At 38.7% G+C, this 26,664-nt stretch overlaps 1 protein-coding gene across 10 annotated transcripts in view; it reads left to right on the forward strand.

Annotated features, from left to right (window-relative positions):
- Positions 1-6,004: 6,004 nt before the first annotated feature.
- The window catches only part of NEO1 (neogenin 1), a gene marked incomplete at its 5' end in the record, with an annotated part of 242,114 nt that continues 221,454 nt past the window's right edge, over positions 6,005-26,664 (forward strand). For all 10 annotated transcript variants that reach the window (XR_014296303.1, XM_082647399.1, XM_082647406.1 and 7 more), the window contains one exon: positions 6,005-6,134. Coding sequence is in view for 9 of the 10 variants with exons in the window: in XM_082647399.1 (XP_082503525.1) it covers positions 6,005-6,134 (130 nt within the window). The remainder of the gene's footprint in view (positions 6,135-26,664) is intronic.

A 26,664-nucleotide genomic window follows, 5' to 3' on the forward strand; every position in this document is an offset into this window, starting at 1 on the left:
AGTCAGCATCACACGGCAACAGAGTAACTTGGAAGTTGATGGTAGTGGCCGTTTTCTGTGATGTGGACCAAGACACGCAGAAAGCCATTCTGTAACAAGAGTGACGCTGAGGCAGATTCAGAGATATGAATAGAGGCAAGGCACTTTCCAAAAGAGGACTTTCTGGGTTCTTTAAGGTGCTCTAGGCTCTGGTTCTATTCCTGAGGTCCAGCTGCATCCTTGCTCTAAGATTCCAGGGTTCTTCCATTAAAATTTCTTTCTGCTTAAGATAGTATTTTGTTTTAGGTTTTTGTTACCTGCAATCAAAAAGCAAAATTCTGTCATTCTTACTGGAAAGCTGGACTGCCTTGTTTTGTGACTGCTGTCTGTTGGAACCCAACCACGTATCCTTTGAGGTTAGAATTTTAGAGGACTGGGTATCGAATGTCAGAATACTGCCTCTTATTTTCAGTCTTCATTAAGGTGTCACGAGAAGGGAACATGCTCAAATACAGCTGAAAGCTGCCTGGAAACCACAAGGCCAGGGTGTAACTCTGTTCTGTGAAGTCCTTTTTGCCTATTGCCAGTTGCCTGAGACTACTGAGGTCAGATAATCACGGGCTTTACTGAATTACAGCTGCCAAATTATCTACTACGCTTTTTCTACAGCTATCAATTATTCCCTTTCTCTCTTGAATCTTCAACACTTCCCGCTATATTTGCTCCTTATATTAGCATTGAAGTCCACAGCCCTCTCAACAAAATCCTAGATTTCACAACTCTTTCTTCCTCCTTCTTCTTCCTTAAAGAAGTTGTTCATACTCAGTGACAAGCTGTAGCAATCAGGTGGCCTTACTCTCTGCTGTAACTGCACTTACTAAGGTTGTCCATGACCACCTTATCACCAAATTCAACGGGTGTTTTTCAGGTCTTACCTTACTTGACCTCTCAGGAGCACATGCCACTACTGACTGCTCCTGTATTCCTGAAACACTTTCTTTCCTTGGTTTTTGTGATACCATATGCCTCTGGTTTTCTTTCACATGTCTGCTTGTTTCTTTGCAAGTTCCTCTTTCTGTTCTATACTTTAAACATATTGGTGTTCCTTGGGTTTGGTCCTAGTCCTCAATCCTCCTTTCTGTCCTCAACTTTCCTGGGACAATCTCAACCACTTTCTTGGCATTACCGTACATACCTGAATATAAGACCAACACCTGCCTTCTTCCAGCTCACAATAATCTCTTGAGGAAGTCACCTTATATTCTGACCCTTAAAAAGTCCTTGAATAACAAAATGCTCTTTGGGGGAATACACATTAGCATGCAATGATCTCATTCAATGTTCATATAGAAGTCACCTGGCAGAATTGGTAAGAAAGGAAAGAAGGAAATTTAACACAGATTTAGAAATTAGTTCTAGAGAAATTCCTTCACATTTGCAAATATTGGATGTCCTTGTAAACAGGCCTTTGAAAGATGATATGGAAGATGATATGATAGTGGATATGATTACAGGATGAATGATATAATGTGATTAGATACAGTGGCCTGGAATAAAATTCCCAGTGACAACACCATATATAGGGTCAAAAACTTAGGTGGAAGTGAAGATGACTGTACTTAAGAATTATGTCAGAGATTCAAAATGTGACCCTGGTGATCATAAATCACTGTGAGGAGTTTCAATAAAATTATTTTAAAAATTACATTTTATATAATATGTAACTTAAAGTACTTAAGTATAATTAAATTAATACAGGGAACATTATAAGTAGATTCTTGATTATTTCATCTATATCTCTAAAAATTTATACATGCAAGTTGACCACAAAATTTTATTAGGTGGATGGATTTTATTTGGGAAAATGGGGGCCACCCTGTATTCAAAGGCACCTTATATCTGGGAATATATGGTATACACTGATGACTCACCTCTCTCTGGCCCAGTTCTCTCTGCTAAACTACAGAGACAAATAACAGTTTACTGATATTTCTACTCAAATATCACATAGACACCTTAAACTTGTCCAAAGTTAAACTCACAGTGCCTCCAATCTACTCCTCTTCCTTGGTCCCTTCTCACTGAATGTCGCCACCTTCATTCAGTGGCCCAAGCTGAAATCTATCACCCATATCGCCTCTCTCCCACACACCCCTGTGGTTTCTATCTCTTAAATCTCTCTCTTATCTGTTCGCTTCTCTTAATTCCCTCTGTTTTACTCCAGGCCACCCACATTTCCTCCCCAGACTACTGTTAACAAAAATCTAAACTGGTTTTCTTGGTCTTGTCTCCTTTTACCCTACACTCCTTGAAGCAGCCTGAGTAATCCTTCTAAAATGCAAATCTGATGTCAATTCCCACTGCAGGGGTAGTCAAGTCCTTCCCTTCTTCTTCCACATTCGTCTCAGGTTAGAGACTCATGCTGCTTCTCTAATTCCCCAGCCCTCCTCCTCTTTCCTCCCTAGCGCCTCCCCCCACAATTTAGTGAGATTAGATGCTCTTACTATGTTTTCCCACACTCCTTATCTTTCCCTACCATAACACTCTTCACACTTCTTTGTTATAATTGTTTATCTTTCCTGCTAGGCCGGGAACCTTGTCTATATGGCTAACCATTGCATTCCCCTAAGAGAGGGCAGGACCTGAGACATATGAAGTGCATTATAAATATTAAACAAAAGAACAAATAATTTTGTTATCCCAGTACCCAGGATATCTGGCAAATAAGAGGTCCTCAGTAATATTTGTTGAGTCAATAGATTGTTGTTGAACTAAAGATGTGTGATTAACTAAAGCAACGTGTAACAAGCAAAATTAATACTGTGAAGGCTTTGTCCTTAAGGAGCACATATCCTTCTTAACTGGGCTTAATTAGAGATGGCTCCCTAGAACAGGTGGCTTTTGGAAGAGAAAGGGAGAAATAAAAATTCTTACCTAGTGGAATGTAAAGAGCAAATGTAAAAATGTCAACATCTATGCAGAAGAAAATCATGTTCTTAAGACCTGGGTAATTCCTAGTTTAAAACTGCTGTGACTTGGGAGTGTTCTGTACTGGGATCTACTTGTCAAGGAGCTAGCTTTCTTCTCTACCTTGGATACTGGGATTCAGCCAGGGAATCAGCTGCAGAATCTAATTACTGCCAGCAATTAAACACTGAACTATATTGCCTCTCTAAAGTTGAAAAATAATCCTTTCACTATAGAGAATAAGATTCTGACCAAGTTTTATATTCATAGGCTTTATTAATTTTTATATTATAGTACTTAGAATAAATTTCACAAGAATATTTGCTCTAGTTATTTTTGGCCTGCACTTTGATAACTTACACTAACACAATGGCCAGTCTGTTTTCTTTGCTGTAAAAGTTTCTTTGTGCACTATTCCTTGAACATGGGTCTCACGTTCTAACTTTACTTAGATGAAAAAAAGTGTTAATTTCATGAATGGTTTAATATCACTTCGTAGATTAATAGACTACATAAAAATACGTTGGCTAGCCGTATAAATGTGGATTGATGTATTAGTTGGAAATCTTGTTTGGAGAATGAAAATGATAAATAAGATGCCTAATAAAATGTTTTCTCAGAGATGCCTTACTAAAGAAAGGAGAGGTTAATTACTCCAAATGATGATTTTGAAAGGGAATGTCTACAATGTCGGTTACATTGAAACAAGGTGAAGGATCTGAATTCAAGTGTGTGGGTTACTTTACAATCTTACTCTTGAACTGTTATAAAGTCTGTAATTTTTAATCTGGGGCTTCATTTATTAGTGGTTTATTAGAGTGGGTTTTGTTAAAACTGATTTAAGCACAAGCCAGCAATATACTATTCGGTCACCCTATTTTACAGAAGGTGCTTTAAACTTCTGATTTAATCCTGATACACACAGTGGACTGATAAATTAACTAGAGAGTTCACAAAGGTCATACATGAAAAACAATCTGATTACTTTATTAGCCACAACTCATTTATTTTTCAAACTTGGAGATAAATGCAAGTTTCCTTTTCAAAGTCACATTATTATGCATTTTATACTTATGATACAATGAAAATTTTCCAGACTTAGAAAAGATGACTGAATATTAACATTTGCCAGGCAATTTACAGTTTCCAAAGAGCTTTCTCATTAATTACCTCAGAAAACTGAATAATGATGTGATTATTAAAGGTTAATTAAGCAAATACTTGTGAAGTAATTGGGAGGTAATCTATTTCTAATGTAACTGGTCAATCAGGGGTATTTAGGAAATATTTTTGCTGGTTAACAAGTCTAACCAAAACAAAAAGATATTTAAATTGTTTCCCTAGTGGAAAACAATAAGCCCGTGTTTGCTCTTTTAAGCGTCAATTGTTTCAAAGGGTTCCTGATTCCACCGTTTTGATGGTTTGAGAGGTTTTATGAGGACTCTGAGCTTACCCCTCCCAATGTTACCGCAAACCTCACACTGCTTTCTGCCACTTGAGAATAAAAGAAAATATCTGAAGAAAGTAATTACGAGAAGGCACAGAGGGCTGTGGAAGGCAGAGAACTAGCCATCTACTTGCGGAAAACAACACATTTTGGTTACTGGGTATACGGAACAGTGAATAAAAATCCAACTCATTAACAATCGAACATGACTCTCCAAGTGCATAACCAACACAACAAAATTTTCTCAAAATATTTTCCATGGGTGTAACTTATAAGATTTTCAGTATTCTCATCAGCAGTATAACTCCAAACTGCTTACTCCTAACTTTGGGTAGCCTGGGTGCTGCCTCACGATTACCAAGTGGTTTAAAATCACATCCCTCCTGCTCCCGCTTTACCAGCGAAGAGACGTTATTTCCAGGTACGAAATGCGAGGTGGCCCGCAAAAGTAGAGGTAAAAGGTCTCAGTTACAGCCCGAGGATCAGCCCTGGGGAGTCATGGGGCTCGGCTTAGGTCCCCGCACTGGCTGGTGGAGTGGACACCGGGCACCTTTGTCTGCGCCCTGCTTCCCTGGACCCGGGCGGAGAGCCGCGGGTGGGGGGGCGGGTCCAGCGGTCCGGGCGGGCCCGGCACTGTCCTGGGTAAGCTCGCGGCGAGGGCGGCCCGGCCGGGAAGCGGGAGGTCAGAGGCGGGGCGGCAGGCCCCCTCCCACGGGAGCCGCGCCAGGTCCCAGCAAGAGCCGGGAGGGATCGCTATTGTTTTTGGCTGGCACGTTAAGCCCCACGCCGACCCTCTGCGCACCCAGGTTTCCTCCCGGAGGCCATTCGGCTTCCTCTGAGGCCCTATATAGGGGCCTTGGGCCCAGGCTGAAAGAGGTGCGCGCCCGCTCCGGCCTCTCGGACAAGCCCGGGCTCGGAGCGCCTCTCGCCCTCAGGTCTCCGTAGCCAGAGGCGTCTGGAGAGGTGAGGCGGGGGAAATTTCTCCCCGGTGCGAGGAGGCCAGGAGGAGGAGGAGAAGTAGTAGGAGGAGGAGGATCCGCTTCTCCGGGGTTTCCCTGACGCCAGCAGCAGCGCTAGACGCGCGCTCCCCGCGCTTGTCCCCGGCTCCGGGGACAAGGGGGAGGAGAGCGTGCCCGCCGCCGCGGCCCGCGAGGCGGCAGCCGGGATTGGAGCGGGGGCGGGCCGCGCGCGGAGCCTAGGAGGTGTCGGCGAGGGAGGCGCGCGCCTGCGCGTGCGCGGGGGTGCGCGCCCCGGGCCCCCGCCCCCCACCCCTGCCGCCCGTGGTCTTCGCCCCCCTTGCGCTGCTGTGTGGAGCCGGAGTCGGCGGTGGGTGGCGGCGCCTGGAACCTGGAGACAGACCCACCTCCCCGCCCCGGAATGTAGTGACTCCCCGCTCTCCGCTCTCCTCCCCTCTCCTCCCCACTGCAGGAGGGAGGCGCCCCCGAGTCTCCCCTCCCGCGAGAGGGGCCGCGCGGGCCGGGCCGGGCTGGAGCAGCGGCGGCGGCGGCGGCCGCGGGAGCCTAGCCTGCAGCGAGGGACCGGCTGAGGCGCGCGGAGGGAAGGAGGCGAGGGCTCCGCCGCGCTGCCGCCGCCGCCGCTCGCGGGGAAGAGATGGCGGCGGAGCGGAGAGCCCGGCGACTCCTCAGCACCTTCTCTTTCTGGCTCTGCTGCCTGCTGCTGCTCGAGCGCCGGGCGTCGGGCGCCGCGGCCGCCAGGAGCGGCTCCCCGCCGCAATCCCCAGGTAAGCGGCGGTCGTGGGGTGCGGGCCCGGGAGGCGGGGGGTGGGGGTGGGGGCGGGGGCGCGGCACCGGCACCGGCGGCGGCCGCTGCGGTGTTTTTGTTTAGGATCCAGGAGGAAACGTGTAGGAACTTCTCTGCCTCGTCTCGGGTTGCCGAGGAGAAAGGGGGTCGCGCAGGGTAGAGAGTGAAGTGGGCAGGCGGGGGCGCTGCTGGGGGAGGGGCGGCCGTGGGGGCGCATCGGGGGCTCCGGGCTATAGTTCTGCGCTTTGTACCCGGAGGCAGGTTCACCCCTCGCCTCCCTCCCCTCCCCCAGGCTCATCCCACTTGTAAGAGTGGGACATTCTTGTGCTCACACAAGCACCAGTAGAGGCCACTACACACCTCATTAAATAAACAATCGTACGGCCAATTCATTAATTTTCAGGAAAGGAAGCGGGAGGGGGGCTTGAACTCCGCATTCCCTGGCCAGGGATTTCCCAGCTGAAGTCTCGGGGAAGCGCTGGTTGATCTCGAGGGACTCCTCGTGCGGGATTTGTAGCCCCGAGGCTGTGGAAGATAGAGGGTGTCCGAGGGACACGGTTGTCCCCTCATAACCAGTGGTGTTGACTTAACGATGAGGGCGCCTTGGAGAACAGCTCCAAGTGATTCTGTTAGTGTTCCCGTTATGAAAATGCTTGTTCTTTCCTGGGAATTACAACTATATTTACAGCCTGTTAACTGCTCTTAACCTAGGGAATGGTCTAAGCATCGGATTTTAAGTACTTGAACGTTGTTTTCAGGTGGCAATATTTAAGTATATTTAGCCGCAAAAGCCATTTTCAGGTTTTCTATATCATAGATTATTGAAGTCACCTGCATTCCTATTTATTTAAGGGGACCAATTAACAAAACGCCAAACCTGCCCGTAAGGACCTTACAGTGTAATTGCGGAGCAGATTCAGCAGATGAAGGACAAATTAGCATGTAATCTGTTTAAATTGTTTGACCAAGGTGGTGTATCATAAAACTTGACAACTTTCACCTACTTGCATGAGATCCGAAATTTCTGTATTTGAAAGTCATCTTGTCAGGCACAGTGGCAGCTTCTATTCACTAAACCATTACTTGTTTTTCTCTGGTTTATATTTAAAATCACACGGCAATGTAATTTGGCTGATAAAAGCTTTCTTTTGATATTCTTACAGAGTATATGTAGTACACGGCTTTCGCCAGTGTTAAATGCTTTAACCCTGAAGTACCAATGGGTATTATCAAAACAGCCACATAAACAATAGGGTTTTAGTATCACACTTGCACATTCAGCCTAGAGTACACATGTTGGTCCTGAAATGTAGGTAACTGATCCAACCCTTTCTATTCTTGTGGATAGGCAAGAAAAATGTAACTATCTTGGAAGACTCTTATTTAATTTTACATGTAGTTCATCTATTATGTGTGTGTTACTGCTTAAAATTTTGTCAATAATTTTGTAAGTAAAGTGCTAGTAATTTTAGATTAATAAAAGTAATAAGTCTCTTAGGAAGTCATAACATCTGTCTCAACGTTAATTCAATTGATGGGCTTTTATTTTGTGCTGATGAGAGGTGTAAAGCATGGCTGAAATGTGCACTTTGCCTTCATGGAGTTTGCCGTCTGGCATGTGGGTTAGAAAGATAGCCATTTAGCCACTAATTATATAGTAATTAAGTTGTGATAAGCACTACTGAGGAGAAGAGTAGGTTTTGAGAAAGCGTATACTGCAGGGACCTAACCTAGACTGGGTGTCAGGGTGTCTCAGAAGTGAGATCTGAGTAGGAGTGGAGGTGAGGAGAGTCACAGCTAATTAGTGGTATGGTTTGGTCTAGAGCACGGATCTTCTGATCCTGTGCAGAGTGCTTTCCACAAACCATTCTGCCTCGCTTCCAAAGGGAAAGGAATAACTGCAGCAAGGAAGGGTTGGTCAGTTCTTTAGCCAGCTGCAGAGACATCAAGGGGATTGAGAAGGGAGTAAGCAGCAATGGAACAAGCTGTTTCAATAAATCAGATGTCGTTCGTAAGTGGTTTAATTTTTTAATTGCTGAGATACCTTTCTGTAGGGGATTACAGTGAATAGGTGCTAGGGTATGGAGATATTTGGTAGTAAAAGGAGAACAATAGGATGTGGGACAACAGGATAAGTGGAGTGTTTTTCCAACATTGGGTAGACATGAGGAGGTGGAGGAAAGAGAGAAGGACTGGTGATAGAAAATGGTCAGCAGTGGCAGAGGGTTGGAAATGATTAGGCACACAGTCTGGCTTTAGGAAGCAAGGAGGGGCAGATTACTGAAAAGATATGCAGGGACCTAGGGAAAGATGACATGATAAAGTCACCCGCGCATTGCAGGTCTTCTCTAATCAGAGTGAACAGGTTAAGGAATGGTGCTCAGGTGGGATTGGGATGCCAGAATGGAGAACGTTAGGAAGACAATGTGAGAGCTTATTTGAAATCAGTTTGAATTTGAAGTAGACTAGATCAGCTATTTCCACCATTTCAGCATCAATTTTTTGTATCCCAAGAGCAGAAATAGTGAAAAGGTTTAATCCAGTATTGGTTGCTTCTGAGTTACATGAAATATGTAGAAATTGTTTTTTAAAACTTTTCTTAGAATAATCAAATATCCAATTCTCTGATCAGATTGCAAAAGAACATTTGATGTCCTAATGATGCTGAGGCTAGCCTTGACCTAGACTTCAGAGGTGTACTATAGAGGTCATGTAGCTATACTTCTCATTTAAGGTAAGAATCCTCTTGTCAACATCCTGCATAGGTGACTCTGTCTGCCTGAATCATTAACTTGATGATGTGATTCATTACCTCACAAGGTAGTCTATTCCCGTTTTGAATAACTTCTTTTAGTAAACTTTGCTTTATGTAGTACATTTAACTTTAATTTTCACCCTCCCCACCTTCTTGAATTTTTTTTATCTTCTCCTGCCTTTTTTTTGGCGTCACCCTATCTCCTGATTCATCTCTTACTCCTCTGATCAATTCTTCATTTGTTTTCAGGTTTTTCTTTCATATTCTCATCAAATATTGGTATCTAAGGTTGATCTCATTCTGTATACTTTACTTGTGTTCAGTTGCTACTGTAAGCTAATGACTCTCCTAGTCCACTCTGCTTCACGTGTCACTCTGTAGCTTCACTGAAGAGGTACCTTGCATTACACAAGACCAAAGGTAAACTCATCTTTGTACCTCTTCCCTCATCCCCTCTCTCCAGACAATAACAAACCAGTTTCTGGTCCAGGACTCTCATATTGTTTGAATGATTGCATGGACTTGTCTTCCTTTGTTACCCACCTTGGACATCACTGTTCATCACTCAACCAAGTTGTGATCTAGAAGTCATCCTGGACTCTCCTCCTTCCCTCTTTCCCATAGCCAGTAGTTCTCCTTGATTTTTTTTTTTTTTACCTCCTAGATATTTCTCGAATCATCATCACTCCACCTAGAGTAACAATAGTAGCTCTGTAAATTAATCTCTTTATCTCTGCTGTTAGCCTCTAGAAGTCTGTCCTCCTGCTAGAATGAACTTTCTTATATATTTTTCTGAGCATGCCACTCTGCTACTTATAAACTCTTAGTGTTCTGTAGCTTGAGTGTTAGAGTCTGAACTTCTTGGCATGAAGATTGTGAGGCCTTTTGTGTTCCTTACTACAGGCCTCCCACACTCCCAGCTTAAAGCCTCATCTCTTGGCACTTCTAATGTGTACCTGGTGCTCCACCACTCCAGGTTAACTGCAGAGCTTCAGGTCTCCAGGCCTTTGCACATGCTGTTCATTCTTCCTGGTTTTTTTTTTAATTAATTAATTAATTTATTTATTTTTGGCTGCTTTGGGTCTTTGTTGCTGCGTTTGGGCTTTCTCTAGTTGCGGCTAGCGGGGACTCATCTTTGTTGCGCTGCACGGGCTTCTCATTGCGGTGGCTTCTCTTGTTGTGGAGCATGGGCTCTAGGCGTGCAGGCTTCAGTAGTTGTGGCATATGGGCTCAGTAGTTGTGACGCACGGGCTTAGTTGCTCTGTGGCATGTGGGATCTTCCCGGACCAGGCCCCTGCATTGGCAGACGGATTCTTAACCACTACACCACCAGAGAAGTCCCTTTCTTCCTGCTAATGCCACTTCCCACCTACTCATCTATTCAGTGCATTTTTTTCTAGTAGCCCCCTCCCCCAAAGAGAGTTAGAGTCATCATTCTCTGTGTGCCCATAGCTTTCTGAGTCCTTTTCATCTTGTGTTACTTATTTCTTGTCTTCTCTACTAGTCTGACCCTCCTGAGGATTTGGACTTTTCTTACGTGGTGTAGAACAAACATCTAGCACAGAGTAGATCCCCATTAATTGTTTATTGAATGAATATTGAATTTCTTTTAACTCCCGGGCCTTACAGCACAAATCTGATCCCTTTATATGATGGTCCTTCACATGTCTGATGACAAAATTTGTGTGTGTGTGTGTGTGTGTGTGTGTGTGTGTGTGTGTTGCTCTCTCCTTCTTTCTAAATTAATCATCCTAATTCCTTCAGCCACTCTTCATCTTACTTAGTTTTTGACCTTTTGTGAGTTTGGTCGTCATCTTCTGGATATGCCGCAATTTTAATATTTATTAGTTTTGTCATTTTTGGAAAGATCAGTGATCATACTAATTGATCTGTAAACAGAGAGTGATGCCCTGCTTTGCCTGCCTAACTGGATGAAGTATAAAGGAGTTCATAGATTTCCAGGATGAATGTTCAAAGGAGATAAGAAATGTGACCGCTTTTAGTAAACCATATGAAAGTTAATATGTAGAATGGTGAAAAAAGACGTAGGATATGGAGGCAGAGGATTTGGATGTGACTCATGGTTCTACACATTTCCATATATCTGTTGGGGGCTATAGGCAGGCGCCTAACTGAATTGTCAGAAGAATGAAATGTAAAATTGCTTATAAACTGTGAAGTACAGTGTCTGTATAGAATGGTTTTAATTTTTTTTGTGAACTTAAAAATATAGTATAATTCTATTAAATTTTTTGAAAGTGTAGTTTTCTTTCCAGCAATTGATCATTGTTGGTTTCTTCTTTACGAGTTTTCTCTATGCTAATATAAAATATAGGGGTAACATTAATCTCATTATGTGGAAGTTCTGTTTACCTATTTCATAGTCTTTCTTGCCAAACCCTTCATTTTATTACTGACTTTTGTGTGTTTGGGAGGTATTTACCATGCCATTGGTAGGCATTTTGGCTTCTAGGTAAAATTGCATCAACAATAAGAGAACAGTCAGTGGAAATGACTATAGGTAAGATATTATTGACCCAGAGAGCTAATGAGGTGAGGAAAAGTGTATATGATGTTTAAAAATTGACTTTGTCATGGGACACAAGCCAGTGAAAGATGATATTAAAATATAACCTCAGTTTTGGATTTGTTTAGAATCAAAGGAGTTTCTTGACTAAGGATTTTGAAAACAGACAAAAAATTCCATTTAGACCCACTGGTATAACTGTTGGTATATTTCTTTCTAGTCACTATATGGCACATCATTTTTATGTTGTAATCATGGTGTATGTACAACCTTATATGTGCATTATTCCATTTTTCTTTGTTGCCGCACTATCTTTAAATCGTCAATTAAAATAAGTTTTTAAAAAAATACTTAAATACATGTTTGTTTTGAAGTAAAAAGAAAGTACATAAAGTAAAACTTCCACCAGCACATTCCTTTTTTAACCCATAAATAACCACTGTTAATACTTTTTCTTCTGTATTTACAGAAGATATGTGTGTATAGTTTTATTTTTTACACATAAGCAGGATCATACTAATTGTTTTTCAACTTGTTTTTCACTTAATAATGCGTTGGAGATCTTTCCATACCACTGAATACGGATTTTCCTATAATCATTATTTAAAATGTCTGTACTCTTCCAGTGAATGAATATAATATTAATAGTGGCCAATAAAAGTATTAACTGAATACTCACTGAGCTGTAGGCACTGTACCACTCTCTATTACATGCATTTAATCCTTTATACATCCTCGTGAGGAAGATGGTAATATCTCCCCATTCTACAGTTGAGGTAACTGAGTGTCAAATATTAAGTGACTTGTCATAGGCCTCACAGTTCTCATGTGGAAAAGTCGGCATTCAAATCCAGTCCTTTACAGGTCAAAAGTCTATGCTCTTTATTATACTGCATACTGCTGCTAACAATTATTCTCCTTTTATAGATGTTGACGTTGTTTTCAGTATTTTGCTCTAATAAAGAATGCTGTAATGAACATCTTCCCACGTGTAGTCTTTCCTTCCGTATTTTGGATTCCCTTGGATAGGATTATTGGTGAAAAGATAATTTGTGTGTGTATGTGGGAGTCAGGGTTCCATTTATTTTAGAAGAGTAATGATACCATTGAGTAATACCATTCATTGACCAGTACTTTTACAATTTCTTCAAGATATTTCATCTTTAATTGTGACCTTAAGGCCATAATTTTAAAATGCAGGTCCCATAGCTTCTCTGTTTCATCTGTTAACTGAAGGAATTAATTAATAATTAATAGGTGATCTCAAAGGTCCCTTCTATCTCCAAGTTTCTATAACTCTGTAGTCTATAAAATTGAGTAGTAGATTTATCTCAGCTAAATGACTTCTGCTAAGTTTTGTGTTTGAACACTGATCTCGTTTCTGTTCTTTGATTCAAGAATTACCTTTTGTCATTCTCTAAAGCCCAAGTTACTATGCATCTTTTTTTTTTCCAGTGTGAAGTTGGATATGATTGGGAAAGTCTTTTAAATTGCCTGTAAATGATCGTGTATGATTTTATTTTATATGTGTAAAAATAGCTTTAGGGCTGATTTCAAGAAATAAAACTTCAGTGTTAAGCAATTGTGAGATATTTTAAGTTGCAGTACTACTTGAAATATTAGATACTTAGGCTTATAACGGATGTAAAGTAAACTGGCAAGGTTACTGATCTAGCTGATATTTTGATTCTGCCTTCAACTTCTTTATGTAAAGAAAGGAGAGAGAGGTAGTGAGTGGTTTTATATGTCCTATTTTACTAAAATCAGTACTTGAGTTCTTCTTGTTAAGGAGTTAGCAGTTGGGCAGTCTGAATTTCAGATTGTGTCTTTGCTTTTCCTATTAAAAAGAAGCATGAGAAATAACTTCTTGTTAAAAATTTGTTATTGAAGTATAGTTGATTTACAAGGTTGTGTTAATTTTTGGTGTACAGCAAAGTGGTTTAGTTATACATATATATTCTTTGTCATGTTCTTTTCCATTACGGTTTATTATAGGATACCCTGTGCTATATAATAGGACCTTGTTGTTTATCTATTTTATGTATAGTAGTTTGTATCTGCTAATCCCAAACTCCTAATTTACCCCTTCCCATCCCCTTTCCCCTTTAGTAACCATAGTTTGTTTTCTATGTCTGTGAGTCTGTTTCTGTTTTGTAAATAGGTTCATTTGTGTCATATTTTAGATTCCACATATAAGTGATATTATATGTTACTTGTTTTTGTCTTTCTGATTTACTTCACTTAATATGATAATCTCTAGGTCCATCCATGTTGCTGCAGATGGCATTAAGAAATAACCTCCTTTAAGTTTGTTTTATGGCAAGAATGTTTACATTTAATTTTGTAGTCAGTCGGATAGTTCTTGTATAGCCAAAACTAGAAATTTAGGTAATTTTGACTAGTTGCAAATATGTTATCTTTGAGGTATAATTATGCACAGAGCCATGCACTGTGGAGATACTAAGATGAATTGGACATATTTTCTATCCTTGGTCTAATAGCAGAGATAATAACTTAATTTGGAGAGAGAAAATGTAATTACTGCTGTAGGTGGAGAAACAAATTCTGGAATCATTGTGTTACTATTAATCAAGTAATAGTACTACTTTTCTCATAATTTTGGTTCTATGTCTTTAGAGTAGTCCCAACTTAGTTTTAACAGGTCAGTAGACTAGAACTCTCAGAGAGAGTTATTTTTCATTTCCTCTATGTGAAATGATTACTGGAATGTTTGAATATATGAGAATGCTAATAATGGAGCCAACTGGGGGGTGCAGCTACTTCCATGTCTTCAGGAAATCCGGAGATTGATCGTACAGGTTTTCAGGATTTATTACTGGTCAGTAATAGCCAGTAAAACTTACTGAGGAGTCCTGAGCAGAGTGAATTTTTAAAGTGATACCACATGGAAACTGAATACAGAACATTTGTTTTTCAGGTGCAAAGTAAATGAGTAAAAAAAAAATTTACCAGGAAATATCTTTATGTGTAAGGTCTAGTTAAGATTCTAGCATTATCATATACAAATTCAGGGAATAGAATAACAAATTATAAGTTTTATTTATAATTTTTATTCATGGCATGACTTTTAATGTAAAAACTAAAATTTGAGGATCTTTTTGGTTAATAGTTGAAAGCTTTTGGTTTGAAGTTGGGTTATTAGTTTTAAATTCACACAGTGTTGTGTGTCCAGGAGATTGTATGTACACTTCCTATGGCGATAACCCCTTTATTAATAGCACCCCACCTACATAGAACTCAACCATCATGCACCCTCACCTCCAGAACGTAACTGAAGACTAGGGAATAAGAGAAATAATTTTCAAAGTCTGTACATTGAAGTAAATAAGTTTCTCAGAGTCCCAAAAGTCTTTATTTAGAGCCTATTTATCTTTACTTCATATGTAGTTCTAACAGACTGTATTGTCTTATTTCTAAGTCGATAGTTGATCAGAAGTGGTAGAAAGACTGTCTTGAAATGCCCCCTAACAACAGCAGTTAGTCACCTTTGTAAGGAATAAGATTTAAAATAAACATAAGACCACAGAGATCTTCCTTAAACAGAAATGGTTGTCTCAGTCAAGTTGAGGAAAGTTTCTTTTCCTTTCCATCACTGCCAATGGGTATCTCCTGCCCCTGGCCATTTCTTTTGCCCCTCCTCCTATAGATACAGCTGCTGTCTGGAAAGAAATATCTTCCCTCAGAAAATTCTGTGGAGTCCCATCTCACCTCAAATTAGTGTGAGTCCAGGCTGACACTCGAGGTGGGAGAAAAGGAAATATGAATAGGAAAAGAGGTGAGGTGCCAGGGCAGGGTTCCTTCTCTGCTAGTCCCTACCCCTCAAAGCCATAGAATTTCTCTATTAGCAGCATTTTTAACCCTGATGGCTAAAATATGTCTGTCAACTTTAAATTTGGGGGTAAAATTAATTGTTGGTTTGATTTTAAGAAAATAAAAAATATTAAAAATTTTTCAAACAGTATGTAAAATAAAAAGTGAGATCATACATTCCAACCCTCTCCCCAGTGGTAATCACTTTTAATAGCTATGGACTTTCTGTTTTATCTATACAATTAAATATTTAAAATATATAATATATACATGCATAACTAACAAGTGATGTAGTGCTGTGCATACTGTTTTCCAGTGTGTTTTAGGACATCTTCCCATGTGAGTACATACAAATTTATCACAGTTGTTTTGATAGCCACATGGTATTTTATAGATGTATCATAATTTATTTAACCAATTTCTTTTGATGCTCCCCAATTTTTATTGCAGACATATGCAGTGAACCCACTTTTACAAAATATCTTTGTGCACATGTTCAAATATAGTATAGAATAAGTTTGTAAATGTGGAATTGTAGGGTAAAAGAGCATGTGTGTTAAATTTTTTGCTAGTTATTTCCAGGTGGTTCTCCAAAAAGCTGATTTTTCTCTATCAACAGCAAATGAGAGAGTGCTGTTTCCCCACACCCTTGCCAACATACTAGTTATTTTCAGACCTCATAGTTTCTGCCAATCTGATAGATGAAAATGTATATCTCTTTAAATTTTATATTTTAAAATTATTAATGGAATTGAGCATCTTTCAGATTTTTATTAATGGTTTATATTATTTTTGAGAATTGTCTATTTGTCTTTTGTTCATATTCCTTTATCCTGTCTTGAATTAATGGTTCACTTGTAAATTAAACAATATAATTAAGAATAGGAACAATTTAAAACTTACAACTGTCAAAACTCCCATGGCTACTTGTGGTTCGTCACGTAATGAGAAGTGCATAGAGTAGTCGACTCAGTCTGCTTACCCGACTTCTGCTAACCACTGTTCATGTTTGCTTGATATAGATTCATAAACTTTCAAACTGCTCTACTTTGAAGGAAAAAGAGCTCATTGATTTGAGTGAAAAATAGGAATTGAAACAGATGCTACTACCTCTTTTAAGACAGAGCAATTTTAGTTTGGAGTAAGTTCAGTTAATCAAATACTTGCATGCCAGTTTGACTCAAGATACTGAGGTGGTGGTTTAAAGTGGAAAATGGATTAAGGATGTAGCAGGAAAGACAAGTTTAAGGGACAGGATATGATTTCCATTTTTGAATACCCTGAGCCTGAGATGTCAGCAGATCATCTCTGTAAAGGTATTACAGAATTGGGGCTCAGATGAGAGGTCTCTCTAGACCTCTGGCTAGAAATATAGGTTCAGGAATTATCTGATAGAGGTGATAGTTCAAGCCATGAGACTAGATCATTTCACTGAGGAAGGAAGAAGAAAACCTAGGGCAAAGACTTGAATATACACCCATCATTGGGTGTCCAAAGGAAGGAAATATTACTCTGTCTGCAGAACAAGATAAGTACCTAGAATTAGAGCTATGTAAAATGATAAAAGTTCATTTTGCCCCTACATATCTTATTCAGAAACATCTGTGTGAATAAATGGGATAGTGCTAACATAATGTTTGTTCTTTTCCCTTCTACATGCATGGTGTGACCCTGGGTTAGAGTGCTAGGCAGGGAGAGGGGAAGCTTAAAAGGCAATTCTGAACAATTTTTTTTTAAAGAATTGTAAGATATTTATTTAAAAACATTTATTTATTTATTTGGCTGTGCCGGGTCTTCGTTGCGGCATGCAGGATCCTTTAGTTGTGGCATGTGAACTCTTAGTTGCGGCATGTGGGATACAGTTCCTGGACCAGGGTTCAAACCTGGGACCCCTGCATAGGGAGCGTGGAGTATTATCCATTGGACCACCAGGAAGTGCCCCCAATTCTTTACTATAAATAACATATATAATAATTTATCACTCTGAACTGAGGTAAACAATGAGTTAATATGTGTCTGTGCTTAGAACAGAGCCTGGTTTATCTTAATCACTAATTAAATGTAAACTGTTGTTTGTTTTTATTATTTCTATAAACTGGATGGAGAGGCTAAAAATACATGAAAATTAGATAAAACTTATATAATTTGGTTTATATTATCTGATGGCTGTGTATAATTAGATTGTTAAATGAGTAAGCTTATGTGGGGAAGGATAAGGGTTTGTTTAATTTGGAGTATGTGGTTAACAAGTTTCGAGGAGGTAGACTTGAGCTGGTTTTGAAGGCGTGAGTAGGCTTTTTAGATGGGCAGGATTTTCTGGCAAGGAGAGTAAAATGAAGAGCAGTATGAGTTGAGGCAGAGTAAAGGCAAAGGCAACAAAAATGTTCTTGATCAGTAAACCATTTCTAGAAGAGACTCACTTTTGTTATTCTGAAGTTTATCTTTTGTTATGAAATGGCAGGTGATTATTAGATGATGAAATCATAGGCCAGGTAATCTTTAAAGATTGTGATGCTAGAAGGGAAGCTGGAGGTAGTGCTTGTTCCAATTCTTAATGCTTGAAAGTTAACCTTATCATTACATATTTGCTTCCTAAAACTTCATTTATTTCCTGTTAGGCTTTGTGGGTATCTTTTACGAAACATTGATTTCTCTGGATTTTATTCAGAGCCGCAGAAATAAGCTTCAGGATGATGTGTATTGGGAAGTTACTGAGGAATTAATTTTTGCTACTTTATGAAGAAATCCTTATTTTAAAAAAATTCTGTGGAAGTGTGCACTTCCTTCTTCAGAGTAGGTGTATTTAGGTAGAGATTTTGCAGTTTCAGAATCAGCCTTATTTATCAGTCATTAATGTTCGTGGGTAAGAAATATCAGGTAATATTATGGTACTAACTTGGTATGTAGTTCCACTTTGTTCAAAATTGTTTTAGGATTTGCCTCTGCATACGCATAATAATTTGACCTTGATATAAGGTTCCTTTTTCTTTTAGAACTCACTGGACAGCCCCCCCCTGCCCTCCAAATTTAGTGCTATACATAATAGTAATGTCTACTAGGTACCCTCATACCCTCATCTTTTTAAAAAAATCTGTATATTTGTAGAATTTTGTGTGTGCGTGGACTTTGAGATTTAGAAATTTCATCAGGATATGATTAGATGGAAGTTTATTCATTGTTTTTTTTTTCCTCTTTAAAAAATGGTACAGTGAAGTTGCATTTTTGGTTAGGCATTAGGTTTAAATTCAGCCAGTAATGTGAAAACTGCCTATTATCATTTTCTCATTTAAATACCTTAGGAAGACCCTACATTGGAGGCTGATATTTCATCTCAGTAAGTTGGGCTTAGATAACTTTTCTTCTTAGTCTTGGAACAAGTTATTTCTTTTGTTGACTGCTAAATAAAGATGAAGACTTGCATTTGTATTGTTCAAAATCATTTTTTTTTTTAACTCTAGAACTGAAGTGTGATGAGATGCACATACTAAGAGAGGCACACTGGAGCTGAGCTCAACTAGGAGAACAACAAGTTCATATCTCATATTGCATGCTTATACTGAATGGCAGGTAGAATGGTTCTATTTAAATTATTTCATATTTTCTCATGTATGATTGAATTCATTTAACTTAAAATGTGTGTATGATATGATTTCTCTCATTAGTGAGTTTTGTTGTTGTTCTGAACACACGAATCTATTTTAGGGTAGGAAAATTTCTTCTATTACTTTACTACGTATACTCTGTATTCTCTTTCTGGAATTCCACATAAGTATATTTTCTCTGTCTCTTTTCTCTATGACACTTTATTTCCCCCTTTTTTGGTGTGTCAATTTTTGCTTTATATGTTTTGAGGCTATATTATTAGATGCGTATGGATTTAGAATTGCTGTCTTTCTGGTGATTAAAGTCTACTTTTTTCTGATTTTGATATAGCTATATCAGCTGTTTTGCTTAGTGTTAAAATAAGGGTTTTCACCCTTTCACTTTCAGCCGTTTTTATAGTCTTATATTTATGTTGTGTATGTAGCATACTCTTAGGTTTTCTTCTTCTTTATTTAGACTGACAATTTTTGCCTTTTTTTCTAGAGCTCTTAGTCTATTTACATATAATGTAATGGCTAATATATTCAGCTTTAAATCTTCCATTTTTATTATTTACTTCTCATTGCTTTGCCTGTTCTGTGGTCCCCTTTCTCTTTTTTCTTGATGCCTTTTGGTTATCTTCAGTTATGCAGTTTTTCCCTCTCTTAGTTACCAGTTATATATTCTTTTACTATTCATTTAGTGGTTCTTAACACATTATTGACTGGGATTTTTGCAGACACTAACGCCTGTGGCCATAATACGTCTCCGGTCAAAAATGTGTTAAATGTATCTTTGATTTATTACTTTTACCATTTATTGGATAATACAAGACCTTTTGAACACCTTAATTCTATTTGTCCTTTTCTTCTAATTTTTGTTATTATTGTTATGTATTTTAGTTCTGTTTATATTTGATAGCCACATGACATTATTATTTTATAAGCCATTATTGATTTAGATTTACCCATGTTGCTTGTATTTGTCAGTTGCTCTTCATTTCTTTCTGCATCTCTGAGCTTCTATTTGGGGTCATTTCCTTCTGCCTGGAGAATATCCTTCAGTATTTAGTTAGGTCTGCTGGAGATGAATTCACTCAGCTTTTGTCTGTCTGAAAACATCTTTATTTCATCTTCAATTTTGATATTTTTGGAGGGGGCTGCTGAATATAGAATTCTAGGTGACAGTTTTTTTCTTTCAGCCCTTTGAGAATGTCATTCCATTGTCCACTGAACTCCATTTTTGATGAGAAATCAGCCATAAGTCTTATTTTTACTCTCTTGTGGGGAATGTGCTTCTCTCCCTCTTTCCCCCTTTGGACACTTTTAAGATTTACTCTATCTATGATATTCAGAAATCTGACTGTGATGAGCCTCGTTGTGATTTTCTTTGTATTTATCATCCTTGCTGAGTTTCTTGTATCCGTGGAATGATTACTTTCATCATTTTTGGAAAGTTCTTGGCCATTATCTCTTCAAATTTCTTTTCTTCCCCATTGGAGTTTAGGCTTAAGGCTTCTTTGAATCCTCGTCATTCTGATGGGTTCAGAAAAACTATGGTTTTTGTAGTTTATATGTGTTGTTTTGGTTGTTGAGGTAAGAGTGACAGTCTCTTATGACTTTCTGCATTCTAACCAGAGGCAGCACTCCATTTATTGATTTCTTAATTTCATTTATTGTATTTTTCAGATCTAGAATGTCTGTTTTGTTTTCTTTTATAGTTTCTAGGTTTCTGCTGAAATTCTCCATACTGTATCTTTATTCCTTAACCCATCCTGTCATACGTGTTACCATGAAGGTTTGCTTTTATATTTGTTATTTCTCCTGGTTTTGGGGTTGTCTTTTGTTTTTATGTGCTTGTTTATTTGTGATTGAGTGCCAGGGATTGTTTATGAAAAATTATAGACATAATCTGAATGCTACTATCTTCTCTCAGAAAGGATTTACCTTTGCTTCTCTTCTGGAATGTGGTTATATGAAGTCACTAATAATCTCAGGTCACTTTAATCCATTCAGGGATTGAGATGATTTAAAATTGGGCTTCAGACCTTATGAGCTGAAATATTTTGGGTTTACTTTTATTTCTTGTATGTAGCCCTTTGAGGTCCTAATCCACAGTTTAAGAGGTTTATCCTCCTCCTTGGCAGGTCCTCACTCCAATTTTTGTCCCCTCAGGGCTTACGTCTGTCAAGAGCTATGCTCATCTTCTCAGCCTCTTCAGCAGTAGTGGCCTTTAGAATCCACAGATACCTCTAGGTTAAAAAAAAACAGCTCCAAATACCAGGTTTATTTATTTTGATTTTCTCATTTTCTAGATCTTGGTCCCTTAATTCCTCATGACCTTGATTGCCCTCACACAGATCTTTTGTATTTTGTCTAGTTTCTTTATTTCTCCGTAGTGGAAGAGTTGGTCTGAACTGCCTACTCCGTCATTCCTGGAAGCTGAACTCTTGCAATGCCCCTTTCGTCTTTTCTCTTATTTGTGTTCTGTTAGAAATTTTCACGCTTGTCTGGTTTTTTGTCATGTGCAATCTGCATTTGTTGCCCCTGTTGTATTTCTTTGAAAAATTATTCAGTTGTTTTGTGGCTGAAAGCAGTCTGTCCTGATTTCAGATTCTCTTTTCATGTGCATGGTATTCTCAAGTTTTTTTAGGATTTCTACAGTTGAGATTTCTGTAGTTAGGAATTCTAGTACTTTAAAGTTTTCTCTCAGTAAATTTTCCAGGTGAAAAATTTTGTTTCAGTTGATAGAACAATCACTCCTTTAGCTCCTGGGTCTTTTAAAGTGTCTATTGATGGGTACTTGTAATGATGGGATGGTGTCTGTGTGTGCAGAGTATTGCTAGTTGAGATGGACTCTTAAACTTACGTGGGTTCGTGTTCTGATGTTTCAGGTCTAGATGAAAGGAGAAAATTTTAGACTTGCAGTAATTTTGTGTTGCTAGATCATTGGTTTGTAGGGAGTAGGGGTGCAAGGTATAGTCATACTGCTGTGAAATAGGTTTACTGTTACCGTGTTTGTTTTCAGTGCTGGAATTAAAAAATTCACAATTTAAATGCTGGCAGTTGGCTGTGGAACTAGCAGTAGCAGCCTCTTCTCTTTCTGCCCCTTGTCTCAAAACTTCACTTCACACATGATCTGCAATGTGAATGCTCTGCCAGGTGCTTTGCCAGGCTTTTTTCTTGGAGGCACCCCAGGCCCACATATGGTTGGCACTCTTCTGTGATTTTCAGTGGGCTACAGATTTTTCCCCTGGGTTTTTCTTTTAATCTATTCCTTTGATTATTTCAGCGGGTATTGGGGGTGGAGTGTTGGGTAGGCATTGATTACATTTATGAGCTCAGTTTTGCCATCTTGAACTGATAATCTACACTGTGTGTGTGTTTTCTCTTTTTCAGTTGGTTTAGTTTGGTGTCTGACCCAATTAAAAAAGAATAGTTTTATTATTTTCTTTTTACTTTTATGTACATATAGATTATAATGCAATTTCTGAAGGACTCTAATAGGCTAATTAACTCTTGCCTGATACGAACTCGTATGGAATGGGGTATTTTTTATTCCACAGACATTTTTGTGAATGTTGAGTATGTTTTCAGGACTGTGCTAGGTTTTGGGATTACAGACTTCAGCAAGTCTCTCAATCTTATATACCTATTCTTGAGGCAGAGATACATTTCTCTGAGGCTGAAAGACTTTTCTTCGGGAGAATGACAGCAGCAGTGTTCTTAAAATTTTGATTGTTTTTACCCATTGTTAAATATAAATGGGTACAAAGTATTGATAATAGTTCTTAATGTATGTAGAAAATATTCCAGTTAAAATCTTATTTATAATTTTGGCTGTGTTACTCATTTTTTCCCATATATAGTAAATTTCAGTGTATTCTCTGACCAGGTGATCATATCAAATAATAAGGGTTTATGTTACATGCATTATTGCATTTATTCATATGTAACACATACATGGAAAGTAGGATGGCATGACTTCTTTTTAATAAGGAATTCAGAGTTCAGTAAGGTAGGTAGGACATGAAACAGAAAAGTAGAAGTGTTATGTATTCATTATGCAACCTTTTACTTACGGGAAGAAGAATTAGGAATCTGCTTCAGTCTTAAATCTAGAATTTGCCAGTCTGAAAATCATTCTTTGGAAGTGGTTTGAATGATAAGGTATAGTAGAAGGAATTAGGAAAGCAGGTAGCTGAGGCCACAGGGTGGATTGGAAAAGAAAATGGCTAGCTTCATTATGCTGTTTCAGGAAGGACAACGTTATTTCTATCATAGACATAAAATACACTATAAGGAATGTTGGCTGTCTTCACTTTATATCCAACAAGAATAGTACAGTTTAGGAAAAGCTGTTTAAATTGAATCTTCCTGACTAATGTTTTGTTGTGATATAAGTTGATTTTCCTCATATGTTCATCTTAGGTTAAATACCTTATTTATGTAATGTTATAAACTTGATATGACAAAGTACACTTGCTGCCAGGTTTTCAGTTTTTAATGCAGTGGCTTTCACACTTGTTCAATTGTTAGAACATCTGGAAGCAGTGGTGTGCTTTGTGAGATAATTGTGAAGTATTAATACCTTTAATTACATTAAACAAATGAAGTATAATTCTGCAAGCTGTAAATATGACATATGAATGCTGTTCAACTCAGTTTCAATTGAAGAAATATTTAATCAATATTTGTTGTGTACCATAACACAAGATAATTTCGTGATGAAAATGAATTATGGAAGAGGTAACAGAAAACAGAAGTAAGGTTCCCCTCCCCCCCACCTCCTCCCCCAAATCAATGGTTTATAGTATCTTTTAAGATTAGTTGAGGTCTTCATAGGGGCTGGTTGCTTTAGCCAATGGCAGCATGCCTAAGTGATTCTTGAAGTATAGTCAGTATTTTTCAGAGCATCATTATACATATACTGAGATAAATCTGTGCTCCAGAGGCCTGGTAATCTGCATTTTAAGAAGCATCTGCGAGATTTCTTACTCACAGAGCTTGAGAAGTGTTTGCTAAATGTTGCCTGAAAAAACCCCCAGAATATTGCTTCTGAATTTAAAAGAAATAGTGTTTTAGAATGAACTTCCTCTCCAAGGGAATATAATTCATATGATAGGGTAGTTGCTATTTCACTTATATTTAGGAAATGTCTTTTTATAGCTACGAACATTTGGAATATTGAAAAGAATTGCCATTTCGCTGAAAGTCTTTTGTTATTTTCCATGGGAATAATCATATCTAATGATTTTTCAAATGTGAAATTTATTAGAATTTGGACTGTATTAATGTAATATCTGGAAGATTCAAAGTTATAATACATTTTAAAAAGTTTTAGTTTTGCTTTGTTAACTGCTTCAACTTTTGGAAGCAGGAACATAAATGAAAAGTTAAACTGAAAGTCTTATATGTATAAACTTTAAAAAATTCTTTCTCCAAAATTGTGAATTTGAGACTCATTCATTCAGTAAACCCTTATTGAGAATATACTCTAAGCCAGGCTCTGTACTGGGGTGTTGAGGATGATTCAAACTTAAACCCTGTTTTGATAAAGTTCATTTTAGTGGGAATGAGATAGGGAAGGAATATATATATATATATAAACAAGTGATTTGTGCATTGCCTAACTTTAAAGAATTTGAAATTCCAGTAAAAGGTATTTAACCATTATATTGCATGCAAGAAAAAAAACCACAGTGTGTATGCATGTGTGGTGGTAGTGCTAGTGTTGCCTCATAGGCTGTTTGGTAGTCTGGGCAGTCTGCAATGATTTCTTGGATTAGAATGATGGAGGTGCAGAAAAGTTTATGGAATGGGAAGACATTTAGGTGATAAAATAGAATTTGGTGATGGATTGGATTTTGCAGTGAGAAACGTGTCCAAGATGATTGCTAAGTTTCTTTAGGATTTGTATAGCAGGATGGTTGATGTTATTTTTGAGGGGAAAGAAATAAGTTTATGGGGGACAAGAAGAGCATGAGCTTAATTTTGGATATAATGAATTTTGATATGCCTTATCCAGAGGGCAGTTTGTTACAGTCTGGAGTGTAGTGAAAGTTGTGGGCTGTAGGTTTGTGAGTCATCTGCTTAGAGTGTATGGTTGAGTAGAGAGGATGGGCTGTTACAGGACAGAGAAGTGAGTGGAGAAATAGGAGGAAAACCAGGAGAGGGTTGTATCATAGAAGTCAAGAAGGGGGTATCAGACTTGCTGGTAGATTAAGTATGGTGAGAAGTGAAAAATGTGTTTTGCATTTAGCTACCCATGAGTCACCCATGACCTTACTAAGAGCTTTAATTGGAAGCAGCTTGAGGGACAAGTGGGAAGGGAGGAAATGAAGACTGTGAGAAGTTCCAGAAATTTAGCTGTGAATGAGGATGACTGAATGCAGTGGTTGAGTCTAATAAGAATGGTGTGTGTGTGTGTGTGTGTGTTTATTGGGCAAGACTCTTGAGCATGTTTAAAAGGCAGTGGAAGACTATGTGAGAGGGGTGGTTTGAATATACAAGGAAAACAAAATAATAATATAAGTTTCCTGAGAAGGTTGGGAGAATATGGGGTTGGTTCTGAGCACAAGTGGAAGGATTTACAGTAGATCAGAGAGGAGAGATAAGGCTACTCTTTAACTGGAGGGAAGGAGCGTAGAATAGGTGAATATTCTTAATAAGGAAGTGAGGTCTTCTGCTGTGCATGTAGAGGTTTCAAAAGCAAGAAACAGTTTTCAGGAGAGTTGGTGAGCAAGTAGACCAGAGTTAGGATTGTCAATACTTTAAAAAGTACTAATATGAGAATATACTGTACTAGATTTACCATGAATTTAAATTCTGTGGGGATAACACTGTTTTCTATGCCTTTTCTCCCCTCATATGCTAGGGGCTCATGAGCTGAGCACCTTGGAGATGGTAGGTTCTCAGTAAATATTTACCCTAAACTACTATCTTTAAGTGAAAAATGCATAAACAGCAACTACTCTTGACTGACTTAAATTTTGTAGATTAATGATAGAATTAATAAGTGAAGGAAGCCTCTTCCTGTAATGGTGTTTAATTCACCATTTCAACAAATCTCTCCCTGCAGCCTACTAAACTTTTCTCTTTAATTAAGTAGCTGATTTACACAGCAGATTTTGCTCATTTGAGGACTCAATCCATGTCTAAACAGATAAAGGTAACAGCTGAGGCATAGTTAAGATACATTGTAAATGTGATCAGAATTTCACCTCAGGGCAATTCACTTTTGAGACATCCATCTCTAAAAACCTGTTGTGTCTAAAAGTGGGGACTTTTTATAACCAATTCTCCCTTATTCAGAGGCTAATTATGTAGTTTATTTGTCTCAAGATTAGGCACAGTCTCCTTGTTTCTCCCCTTCTAACCTATCCCTCGGTTTGGGCATTTTGTTACTCTAAGCTCATGTGTAAGGTAAGGAGAAGAAAAGCATAGAAAATAGATAAATTAATGACTAAAATGAAGCTCTCTTGCTTGTTAGTTTTTCTTTTGTCTTATTTCTGTGGTCCACTGGAAGCTGTCAGAAGTGACTGCAGTATTCAGTATAATAAAATGGGTTTTCAGTGTGTGAGGGAAACCCTCATCTTGTTTAGATGATAGAGATAATAACAGTTCCAGGCAGATAGAATTATTTCCCTATGTTTCCATATAGGCATATGGCTCTTTATGGGTGGGGAGTAACCCTTTTCTCTGTGTCTGTCTTCACACCCCTCCCCAGTAGCTGTCCCCTTTCTGTCAGTCTTATCCATAGCCATAGGCATCCCCAGCCTACTCCCCCTCCTCACTGCTTACATGGATTGCTTTG

This window comes from Grampus griseus, assembly GCF_964374135.1.
Source record: "Grampus griseus genome assembly, chromosome: 2".
Classification (NCBI taxonomy): Eukaryota; Metazoa; Chordata; class Mammalia; order Artiodactyla; family Delphinidae; genus Grampus; species Grampus griseus.